The sequence below is a fragment of the Protopterus annectens genome, chromosome 11.part0, assembly GCF_019279795.1.
Source record: "Protopterus annectens isolate FY-2018-M chromosome 11.part0, PAN1.0, whole genome shotgun sequence".
NCBI lineage: Eukaryota > Metazoa > Chordata > Ceratodontiformes > Protopteridae > Protopterus > Protopterus annectens.
Genome location: NC_056745.1, coordinates 259881496 through 259894240, shown reverse-complemented (window position 1 = coordinate 259894240; position 12745 = coordinate 259881496). Strand labels below are relative to the sequence as shown.

General features: G+C 40.1%; 1 protein-coding gene across 25 annotated transcripts in view; it reads right to left on the bottom strand.

Moving 5' to 3' along the window:
* C2CD5 (C2 calcium dependent domain containing 5) overlaps positions 1-12745 on the bottom strand; it is a 1731257-nt gene that overhangs the window by 134477 nt on the left and 1584035 nt on the right. For all 25 annotated transcript variants that reach the window (XM_044087723.1, XM_044087713.1, XM_044087716.1 and 22 more), the window contains one exon: positions 2319-2406. In XM_044087723.1, the coding sequence (XP_043943658.1) occupies positions 2319-2406 (88 nt within the window). The remainder of the gene's footprint in view (positions 1-2318; positions 2407-12745) is intronic.

The window sequence follows — 12745 nt, the reverse complement described above, 5'->3', positions numbered from 1 at the left end:
TTATTACACCAGACCAATAAAATCTAGCTAAAATTTTAGCTTTCAATTCCTAAATGTCCTCCTAATATATGGGTATGCACCAGTTTTATCACAAGTGTTTAGAGAAAGATTTTAGCTCTAACAGTGGGTGCAGTATTCCTTCTTTGTCTTTATTTACTAGATAAGTGCATGGGTAACAATACATACAAGTCAGGTCTGGCTCCCCTATCCCCTAAAGAAAGAGGGAACAAGCAATGTTACTTGCTCATAAGTAAGAGCAAGTATCTAGTGGGAGTTTAATAGCTAGACTACAAATTATCTAACAGAGAAAAAGACAAGTATGAACCTTCTACTGTAATTACAATAAAGGGTGTAATTACAAAATGCCTAATCTCACCTGCATGTGCAATGCGACTTATGAATATTATGATGCAAAAGATTTTTGATTATGATTTATTTACGGCCTTTGGCCTGGTTTAATCTACCCAACAACAAACTGCTCTCTTTCAGACCCAGTGCTTCACTTCGGAGCAGAAAATGCATTATTCTCTTTTCTAGTGCCTAAACTGAACACCACACACCAACTACTAATTTGATCTTCGCATGTTTTCCTTACTTTATTTATATTGTATCTGTTAACTGTGATGGTCCATATGGGTTACTGGCCCTTTTTAAGCAGATTCTTGGACAGAAAAACTACAAGATAAACTGCATCCACACCAAAAATACATAATTGCATCTAAGTTATAAGAAGATAAGAAGGTATACGCAAAAAACAAAGTATAAATAGAATATACATATTACAGTATGATTTTCAAAGAAACCTAAATGTCATATACTTTACAGTTGATTTTTATATACATACAATTATTATAATATAATTAAATTAAACATTCATTTGAGAAAAATGAGTTTTGCTGTATAAAGGAGTGGGAAAAGTCTGACTTGTTAAATACAGAGAAAAATGATGAGCCATGGTTCCAACTCATTTTCTGGTTGTGACATTTCCATATATTTATCATGCACACAAATCTGTGCAAATTGTCAATACTTAGTGTGATCACTAACAGCTGCTTTACATGACCTTGTTTCAACAAGTACATTGTTCTAGCTTTCAATTACATAATTTTACTATACTTCTATGTACGTGACTAACAGTAGGGCATTTTATGTTGGCATGTTTACAGTTACACATAAAGTAGACCTTGCCTTCATCGTGCTTTGTTTGCTTTTCACTTGTTAAAGCTTTCTAAATTAATTTTTTACTCATTTAGACATTTTCATCTCATATGACACTTTAAAAACATTAAACTTTTCTGAGATCTTTTAACTCTGCTGAAGCAATATCAGTCAATATTTGCATCAAATGCTTTATTTAACCTTAATTAAGCCTGATTTTCCCAATTATTTTTGCGTGTGATCATTTCTACTACTGCATACAACTGTGTCTCAAACTAATGAATAATTTATGCTATTGTGAAGAACACAGGGCAAATTCTTTCTTAGTTCAAAGTAACTCTGAAACTTGTTTCTCATCATGACAATACTATCTCTATCAGGGTTCTTCCACTGCATCACTTGGAAATGTTGCACAGTTTGTTATGTATCTTTCAGGCTTCTGTGGGATGGGCTGCTTACAGTCAAGAATAAATTAAGTTTCTGAATATACAGTGTTCACTTCTCAGACAAACTATCCTGAATACAGAGGTTTCCAGACAGTTTCAGTTACACCTTTTTCAAACAGTTTAAAATGACTTGCTTTCAATTACCTCTGGTACCATGCAGCAATGGTATTCAGACTGGTCCACAACAGACACCAGTATGCACAGCATGCAGTCAGCTTGATCAGCGCTTACTTTAGAATAAACAAGTGATACAGGATACCAGACTACATGACAAATTCTGAACTCAAAAAGAGGCTACAGGTGTTAAACCTCTTAATTAAGACTATACATATATATTATGCTATCCAAAGCATTCCATTATTTTGCTTTCAGGTATACACCCCCTCCTCTTCCAATATTTACTTACACCTCCCAAATTTTTGGTCCCATCTTATGGGGATTCTGGACAGCACTAAACTATTACACAGAAGCAGCCAAGGAAGCTTTAATTACAAAAGAAAATTGAGAAAGAGGAGGCAAATGTTTCTCTAGTTTTAGTGTAACAAAAATGTACAAACAGGTTATTGAGCATTTCTTCTTTATTGCTATTACCAAAAGAATGAAACCACACTATGTTCCATAAGTTGCAATACAGCTTATCAAATGCTGTTTAGTAAGAACCAGACCAGCAAATATCAAAGTAGTTATAACAAGTGAATATGTTAAAGAATTTACCTTTTAATGTTGATTTTTCAATGGCAGACTTACTGCTATCTATGGCTTGGCTCTTGTCGTATCGTATTGCAACTGCTGTGACAGCTACCTACAATTAGAATTAAAAACAGTTATTTTAAAATAATTTCGTGAAGATTATTTACAATTACACACATTGTAACATCAGACATTCACCTTGAAAATCATCTTACTGTCAGGTAGGAGTAGAAAGGAAGCTTTTTCTTAGCAGTGTTTTTAGGAACTGCTCATCCACTGGAAAGCCAGTACTGAAGCCAGTTATATTGAGGGGAAAAAAAAGTTATATCCTCACCATAATGTTCTATCTGTGTTGTTCATTTTCATTCTTCCTCAACAATTGGATTCGATCTGACCCTCAGATTTGATTCGGCCATTATTTTCAGCTCACAGCCACTAACAAGCTCTAGAGCTCCTCCCTTAATCATAATGCTCTATCCCCAAACATATCTCAGATCTTGTTTGCTGGTTTATAGAAAAAAAGGAAATATTAGCATCATGATAAAATAGAAAAAACACAGCTGTAGCCCAACATAAAGAACAGTGGTTCCCTTACAAGGTCTTGCTCCTGAAGAAGTCATTAGTTCAAAGGCAGGGGGTTGATGGGAGGGGAGTTGAGGAAGAATGAAAACAGACAACAGATGGAACGTTATGGCGAGTACATAATTTTTTATCCAATGTCAGTTTTCATTCATTCCTCAACAACTGGGACAGAGTCCCCAGCTACCTGAAATCTCGGGAGGACTCTAAGGATGGACATTCCTGAGCATAGTTGAGCCGAACTTCTTCTCAAGACCAGATTCGATTTGTAATGAGTAATAAAGGTATGGATTAGCCGAAGTAGCAGCCGCACATACACTGCCCATGGAAGGTTGGATAAAAAAACTGAAGATGTTGCCATGGACTTGGTTGAACGGGCTGTTAAAGGCTTTGGAATGGAAAGGCTCAATTTGTTATAAATAAAGGATATACAATCAGTTAGCTACCTGGCCAAGGTTACCTTTGTGACTGGCTTGTCTAATTTGGAATCTGCAAAGGAGACAAACAATTGATCTGTTTTTCTGAAATTTTTGGTCTATGTAAGTAAAAACGCAATTATCTGTGAATGCCCAGTAAGTGTAACATATATTTACCTTTATTTGTAAAATTTAGAAAGAAAACTAGCAAATTAATAGATATGGTTGATGTTTGATTCTAACACCACCTTAGGAAGGAAGGTAAGATTGGTTCTTAAAGCCACCCTATCCTTATAGAATATTAAGTAAGGAGGTTTAGAAGACAGAGCTTGAAGTTCTGACAGTATTCTAGCAGATGTGATAGCTACCAAAAATACAGTTTTCCATGTCAGAAATTTTAACTTGCATTTATCTGCTGGTTCAAAGTGGGAATGAATTACGGTCTATAATACCAGATATAAGTCCCATGGTGGACCTGGATCCTTATAAGGGGATCTCAAAAGAAAGGTACCTCTCAAAAAGGTTTTACAAAGTTTAGATGAAAACAAAGAAATGAACCAGAAGTCAGAGTATCCAACAATCTTTCCAAATGATGAAAAATATTCAGGTTGATGACTGAAACAAAACCACCAGGTAAACCAAGTCCAAAACCAAGATTTAATTAAAGCGCTTTTCATTTGCTCAATGAGCAAACTTCTTCAGAATAAGTTACACTCCATCACAGTGCAGTATTTAAATACTAAATTGTCAGCAATTGAGCACAATTAAGGACCAACAATTAAAATCAATTAACATTTAAAAATAGTAACACACAATTGCCGCTGTCCTCCTAAAGTATCCTGTAGCAAGTTCAAGGCCAAAATTACAAAACGAAACTAGCAGGACACACCACGAGAACACTGGATTCTGCACAAAATATCCTTTATTCCAAACGATAAAACAAGAATGAGCGCTTTCGCGTGCTTCTTGCACGCTTCTTCAGATACAAGTTGAAATATCTAACCTAGTGCCTTTTATATACATCAGTGCTAACAATTATTATCAAGCAATAAAGCAATTACTTAATTAAAGCATTGATTAACCAATTGTAGGAAGATCCTTTACCTATTCCTAGTTCAACGCTATGCATTCAATTCATACCACATTAATCGTGTAGAAAAAATGGCAACAGCATTAACATAAACAAAAACATAAACAAGGGACCCACATATACGACAAGCACAACATGTGTACGTAACCACTATACTAATCATTGAAATAAAATAACAGTTTAGATATACCTTAACAATTTAGTTCCTAAATTGATAGAAACCAAAAAGGCATACCTATCACAGTATAAATAAAAATAGGACTAAAGTCTCATGTAGAAAACCAAGTCTGTTAATAAATACAAATAAAACTCTTAACTAACAAATACAAATACAAAAACACTATTATTATTCATAACTAGATATTGAAAAATAAAATAAAAATACAAAATATATTTTATTATATTTAATATATTAATGTTCTATAAAGGGAAATTACTGAAACTGAATAAATAACACATAACCACATAGGTCTATCTTTTAAGACTAAAAATGCTTAATAAACACGAAATAGAACATGCTTCATTTAAACCAGGGAAGTGATATGCCTCCAACCTAATCTGCCAGTGTAATTCAAGTTCTAATAACTTTAATGTAGTTGGACCATCCCTAATATCACAGACTGCCTGATCTATCCCAATGAATTTAAACTGATGGGTGGGATAGTCAAGAATATGCTTAGCAAGTGCATTGGTAACCTTATGTTTCCTTATAGCATACTGATGCTCGTAAATATGTTCTCTGAACTTACGTTCGGTTTTACCTACGTAATGGGTCGAACAATTTTGACATTGTGCTAAATAGACAAGCATCCTTGAATTGCAATTGAGTCTGTGCTTTAGTTTAAATTCATGCTTAACTGTGAATCTATTAGATTCAATTATATATTTGCAGTAGTTACAAGAATGACATTTAAACATACCTGGGCATCTAGTAGGAGGTGGTTTCATCTCAAACCAAGATTTGAGGTTCCTAGCTTTCCTGTATGTCACCTTCGGTGTTAAACCTAGTTTCGACGACACCCCTGGATCTGCTCTAAACAAATGCCAATTCTTTTTAACAATAAACCACAAGCTAGCACTGTCCACTGCAAAGGTAGTAATGAACCTAGGGAGATCCAACATACCAACCCTATCCTCATTGTCAACTGCCGAACTATTCAAATAAGTTGCTGATGTTGTTAATTCGCCACTTTTTTTGACCTGCAGTAATGGTACATAAAAATTAGATCTCCTTTTCAGTGAAATTTCAATTGCTGACAATTTAGTATTTAAATACTGCACTGTGATGGAGTGTAACTTATTCTGAAGAAGTTTGCTCATTGAGCAAACGAAAAGCGCTTTAATTAAATCTTGGTTTTGGACTTGGTTTACCTGGTTTACCTGGTGGTTTTGTTTCAGTCATCAACCTGAATATTTTTCATCATTTGGAAGGATTGTTGGATACTCTGACTTCTGGTTTATTTCTTCGTTTTTATCAGTTGACAGTGTCTTTGGTTTTTATAAAGTTTAGATGAAGCCAAAGAAGAGTTTTCAGTCCCCACTTGAAAATTAGAAATGGTAACTAAATGAACCCTAATAGTTGAGGAGCTGGCTCCTTCACTTAAAATTGTTGCTAAAAATTCAAGGACACTGTGTACTGGTGCTTTAAGAGGGTCAACACATTTCTGCTGCATAAAAACATGAATCTCTTCCATTTACTTCTATAAAGCTTCTGTGTGGACACCTTGTGGAAGACAAAAGTATATGATGAACAGGGGAAGAAAGCGGTCAGCTTTAGATTTGAAATATCCATGTGAATCATGCCTGTCGGGTGAGACTGAAGACCTGGAATTGGATCCAGACTCCAAGGGGTAGACTAGGTGAGGGCAAAGGAAGGGGTACCAAATTTGTCGTGGCCAGTAAGGGGGCAATAAGGATGACTTTGCTTTTGGAAGATAAGCACTGAGGAGACCAAGGGGCTAATTGTGCAGCAGAGAGTTTCTCGGTGACTCCCTGGTGAAGGGATTAGGGCAAAGAATCTGCTGCACTTGTTGTTTAAGGGGGATGCAAAGAGGTTGCAGCACTGATGAGAAATCATTTCCGACACTTTCTTGTTGAGAGACCACTTGTGAGGAAGTAGAATGGACCTGTTCAACTTGTCCACTATTACTTTGGATTTTCCCGAAATATGCATTGCTATCAGAAATCGGTTGGATGGGATAGCTCATTGCCAAACTCTGTCAGCTTCTCAACACACGGGGTAAGATCTGGTTCCTCCTTGTTTGTTGATGTACCAAACAATGGACATATTGTCTGTCTGAAATGCAATTGTCCCAAAAGGGAGAGTATCTTGGAAAGCCGGCAAAGCTAAGAACAAGGCTCTCATTTCTAGGACACTAAAGTGTAAACTGAGTTCTTCGGGGGACAATGTGTCTTGGACTGTTTTTCCCAGGAAATGACCCTAATATGGAATGCATCCATGGTCACTATGGCCGTGTGTTGAGGAGGAATGAAGGGATGGCCTTGTAGAACCAGATCTGAGCAGATCCACTAGCAAATGTATTGTGATGCCCGCATACTGGCCCAGCTATCAAGGAGTCTCAATCCTCACCACTAACACCAGTGAGGGACATCCATATAAGGAAAGGATAATAAATTCATACAATTTCCCTTAAGAGCACACAGAGATCACACTCAGTCTGGGGCTGCTTTCTCCCCTTCTCTCCAGGTCCCCAATAAGACTCTCCACTGGCACAGCTATAGGGTCCAGAGCTCAGCCTAGTGGGCAAGCTAAAACCTCCAGCACCCTCTCTGTCCAACCAGTGCTTCCTGTCCCTGCCCAAATAGCTGACACACACACACTGTGAGATAAGAGTTATATACAACCACACAGACACTTCTGAGGAAGGCTGCCACAGGTTGTCCAACTGTGCCCCTTTTACCCACACTATAAGGTAGTACACCACTTGCCACCACCCACAAATATTTATCCGCTACTAAAAGGCCCTTATGAAAGGGTGTCCAATTATACTGTGCAATATTATTATCCAAATGGTAAGTGTAACTAAACAGTCAAGGCTTATTGGAGTGGCTTGGCCAGTATCACTACATACATTCAATGTACTCTAGAGCTTAAATTATCTCTACACAAAACAGCCACAGTTGAAAGATTTAATAATAAAAAATAAAAACACAAGACAATACTTCTTACTACACAGTGCTAGTCAAGAGTTCAGAGATCACAGGAAAATACTTAAAATAATACAGTAGAAAAGTTCTGACATCAATACAGAAAAAAACTACTCTAAAAAACACAGTTCTAAAATAAACTTACATATAGAACACAGGCAGTGCTGGTGAGCTGGATTTTCTCAAGACAAATGCTCAAACTGTCCCCATTCTTTCTGTCCTTAAATTGATAACACAGTACCACTGATTCATTTCAGATTACAACATTTCTTTCTGGTTCTCAGGCTAACAGAAACTCAGAGATTAATAGCCCTTTTGATCTTGCAGCTGGTCAGGAAGCCAGAGCAATAAAATAAATTATACATGTAAATTCTAGGCATTAACTCAGTCCTCAAAACAATAGGCAGAATGCCTCCCTCTAGACATCTTGGCTCCGAGTTTTAGATAAAAGAACTTCACAATTCTTGACTTATCGGATTTCTTACAACAGACTGCACTGATGTTACATTTTTTTCAGTTCAACATCCAATACAGTCTTTTCACATTTAAGAGAACAAGCCTGTGGCTTATATTACTATTTACAAATGACAGAATTATCTACAAAATTCTATCTAGCTAGGCTGGCAGCCTTCACCTATCCCCCCCCCCCCCCCCCCGGAGAACTCAAACTAGTTTTTCACGTGACCCTTGAGAAACGTTGCTTGAGAGGGTTAGGTCTATCTCAGTATACCTTACCCTATTCTCTATTTGAGAGCCCATCTGCATTGGCATTGCTAATTCCACTGCGGTGCTGCACTGGCATATCATATGCTTGCAACCCTAGGCTCCATCTTAGCAATTTGGCATTTTGCTGGCTGGCTCTGTTCAACCATGTTAGGGGATTGTAATCTGTCACTACAGTGAATTTTCTTCCATACAGATAAGGCTGAAGTTTCTGCAGTGCCTACACTATGGCTAGACATTCCTTTTCTACAGCTGCATAGCATTCCTCCTTGGGTTGGAGCCTATGACTGAAATAAACCACTGGGTGCTCTTTCTTCTCCCTCTGAAGAAATCTGGCTAAGTACAGCCCCCACTTTGCTGGAATCTGGACTGGATAACACAGGGGGTCCTACCAAAGCTTCCTTAAGCTCCTGGAATGCCTGCTCACATGCTGGGGTCCACACTACCTTATCTGGCCTGCTCTTCCTTGTCAGATCTGTGAGGGGAGCAGCTACGGTACTATAACTCGGGACAAACTTTCTGTAGTACACTGTTGTCCCTATGAATGCCCTCATTTTAGTAACAGGTGCAGGCCATGCCTGAATGGCTTCCACTTCGGCAGGTTCTGGCCTGAACTTACCACTCCCCACTGTATGTCCCAGGTAGGAGACCTCTGCCATACCCACCTGACATTTGCTCGGCTTAATGGTCAACCTTGCCTTCTGTAGTCTGCCCAGCACATCCTTGACATGTTGAAGATGCTCTTGCCTGGAATGGCTGTAGATGGCAATATCATCTAGATAAGCAAGGGCAAACCCTCTTGCTCTTGCTAGGATATGATCTACCAGCCTTTGGAAAGTCGCTGAGGCATTTTTCATCCCAAAGAGCATCTCTGTGAACTCATACAAGCCAAAAGGAGTCACAAAGACTGACTTCTCTCTAGCACTGGGAGTCAAGGGTACCTGCCAGTAAGCCTTGGTAAGATCGATGGTTATAAGATACTTAGCCCCACCCAGCTGCTCTAGGGCCTCATCTGTCCTAGGCATTGGGGTAAGCATCTGACTTTGTGTGACTATTTAATTGCCTGTAGTCCACACAAAACCTGGTGCTCACATCCTTCTTTGGCACTAGCACCACTAGGGAGGCCCAGGGACTGTTGGGACTTTTGAATTACCCCTAGTTCCAACATTTCTTGTATCTCCTCCCTCATAGTCTGTTTGACTCTCTCATGCACCCTATAAGGGGCCTGCCTAATGGGCCTTTGCGGTCCTGTCTCCACCCGGTGCTGCACCAGGTGGGTGTACCCTGGTTTCACAGTGAACACATCCCCAAACTCCTGTAACACTGCTCGGATTTCTTGAACTTGGGTAGGAGATAGCTGTTGGGACATTGCTAACCCTTCCACTGAGGTGTCAGTCCAAGCCTCACTGAGGAGATCAGTCTCCAGATCTCCCTCGGACTCTTCCTGCAGCCCACTGCAAATACTCAGCACAAGGGCCTCCCTATCATGGTAAGGTTTCATCATGTTAACATGGTACAATTTGTGCTCCTGCCTAGCAGTTCTATCACGTAGTTAACATCACTTACCTTCCTTACCACCTTATAGGGTCCCTCCCAAGCTGCTTGCAGCATGTTGTGTCTGACAGGAATGAGAACCATTACCTGCTGCCCTGCAGCATACTCTCTAGCTCGAGCATTCCTGTCATGCTATACATTTTTCTGTTGTTGGGCTTCTGCCAGGTTCTCCTGGGCCAAGCCCATGCATTCCCTGAGCCTTGTCCTGAGCTTTAGGACATATGTCACCAACAGACTCCTTGTGAGGTTCACACTCACCTTCCACTCATCATGAATTAAATCTAGAGGTCCCCTCACCCTATACCCATATAACAACTGAAAGGGTGAAAACCCTGTGGATTCCTGGGGAAAGTACAGTTGTGTACACCTACCATAAATGTAGATGTTCGAGTGTCTTCACTGTTGCAGTCATAACTGTAGGGTGCTCCTGCCGGCAGGCAGCCTGAGGTCGGCCAGAATCCCAAAGTCTGGGTCCGGCGTCGGCTGTACAAGCCAGTACCCTGACGTCAGTATGCTCTGGTACATAGCCCTCAGCCGACACCATCTTCTCCAGCCTTTCTTGCCCTAGATGTCAGAAGTCCCCAATAAATCATAAATGAATCCCACTAGGAAACACAAATACACCACAAAAAGAGAAAAAGAGGGGATAGGAGGGAGGGAAACACCAACTGCAACAGTGAAGACACTCGAACATCTACATTTATGGTAGGTGTACACAACTGTATATGTTCATCGTGTTTCACTGTTGCAGTCATAACTGTAGGGTGGAATCCCAAAGCAGTGAAAAAAGGGAGGAGGTTTAGACAGAAGAAGGGGCAGCAAGAAGACCCTGCAAAACAGCAGAGGCAAAGCCTGCCCTGGTCTTAGAATACAAAGGGAGATTGTAGTGCTTGGAAAAACTCCAAGTGGCAGCTTCCAAGATATCCTTGGTAGGAACTCCCCTGAGAAAAGCTGTAGAAGTAGCAGCTGCTCTAGTAGAATGACTTCTCACAGTACCTGGAAATTGTTTCCCATGATGAGTGTAACAAAATCTTATTCCATAAGAAATCCATTTGGAAATAGTTTGTTTGGAAATAGCCTTTCCAAGAGAACTGGAGGCAAAAGAAACAAACAATTGGTTAGATTTTCTGAACTCTTTAGTCTTGTCCAAATAAAATCGTAACTGTCTGTGCACGTCCAAGGAATGCAAAATCCTTTCCCCTTTATTCTGAGGATTAGGAAAGAAGGTAGGAAGGTGAATTGTTTGATTCAAAGCCACTTTCGAAATCACCTTAGGCATGAAAGTAGGATTGGTCCTCAAGGATACTCTGTCCTGGTGGAAAATAAGGTATGGTTCCACAGCCATGAGAGCTTGCAACTCTGAGACCCTTCTGGCAGAAGTCAAAGCTAACAAAAGAACTGTCTTCCAAGATAAAACTTAATATCTGAAGATGCAGCAGGCTCAAAAGAAGGCAAAGTAAGTTTTTCTAAAACATAATTAAGATCCCAAGCAGGAACAGGAGGGGTCCTGGGAGGCCTTAAATTCTTAGCCCCTCTCAAGAATTGTCTCACCAAAGGATGAGAAAAACAGGGGGATCAGTATTGAAATGAGCAGAAATAGCAGAAGCATGAATCTTAATGGAAGAAAAGGAAAGTCCATTAGACAAAAGATCCGAAAGGTAAAGCAAAATAGAAGAGAGATCAGGTACCAGAGGGTCCAAGCCTCGGTCCTGCATCCAAAAGCAAAATCTCTTCCATTTAGAGGCATAGGATTTCCTAGTGCTAGGTCGTCTAGCTTCCAAAAGAACATCCAAAACTTGTTTGGGAAGACTAGAAGAAATCAAATTCCTTTGAAGAGCCAAGCTGCCAGGCAAAGGGTCTTGAGATTGGAATGTAGCAACTGACCCTGATGCTGGGACAGAAGAGAAGGGTTCAGAGGGAGAATCCAAGGAGGCTCCAAGAACAGGTGCTTTAAAGTTGGATACCAAAACTGTCGAGGCCAATTTGGAGCAATCAAGATGAGGAACTTGGGCTTGTCCTGTTTTATCTTTAGTAATATCCGAGGAAGAAGAGGAAGAGGAGGAAGGCATATCCCGAAAGGTTTCTCCAGCTGAAGGACAGGGCATCCACTTTCCAAGCTGTTTTGTGGAATGACCTGGTGCAAAAGAGAGGCAGCTGATGATTGAGATGGGATGCAAACAGATCTATCTGGGGGCATCCCCAAACTGCAGTAATCCTGTTGAATAAGTTGGTGTCTAGCATCCATTCGTGAGGATCTAAAATGTTCCTGCTCAGGCTGTCTGCTAAGAGATTCTGTTCTCCTGGTATGAATTGGGCCTGGAGATGTAGATTTAGATTTAGAGCTGTGTCCCATAAAGCCATAGCTAGTCTGCAAAGGGGGTACGAATGAGAACCCCCCTGCTTGTTTATGTACCACATGACTGTGGTGTTGTCTGTGTAAATCAAAAGAGGTCCTGGATGCAAAAGGTTCTTGAAGGCTAGAAGAGCATTTTGAACTGCCAACATTTCCTTCAGATTGATGTGCCAGTGAAGATGATCCTTTGTCCAGGTTCCCTGCTGGCAATTGCCTAGAAAATGTGCTCCCCAAGCATAATCCGAGGCGTCCGTGGTTATGAATTGAGAAGGTTGAGGAAGACGGAAAGGCTTTCCTTCGTTTAACGCACACACCCTGGACCACCAAAGGAACGCCTTCTGGAGGCAGGGGATCAGAGGAATCAGAGTGTCCAGATCGTGGTAATGCTGCGACCATACACTTTTCAGATACCATTGAAGCTTTCTCATATGAAGCCTTGCATTTGGAATCAACAGAATGCAGGAAGCCATGTAGCCCAGTGCCTGCAGGAATTTCCTTGCAGTGAGCTGAAGTAGAGTTGCCAAAGTCTTGAAAACTGAGGCCAGCTGTATTTGTTTTTCTGTAGTGA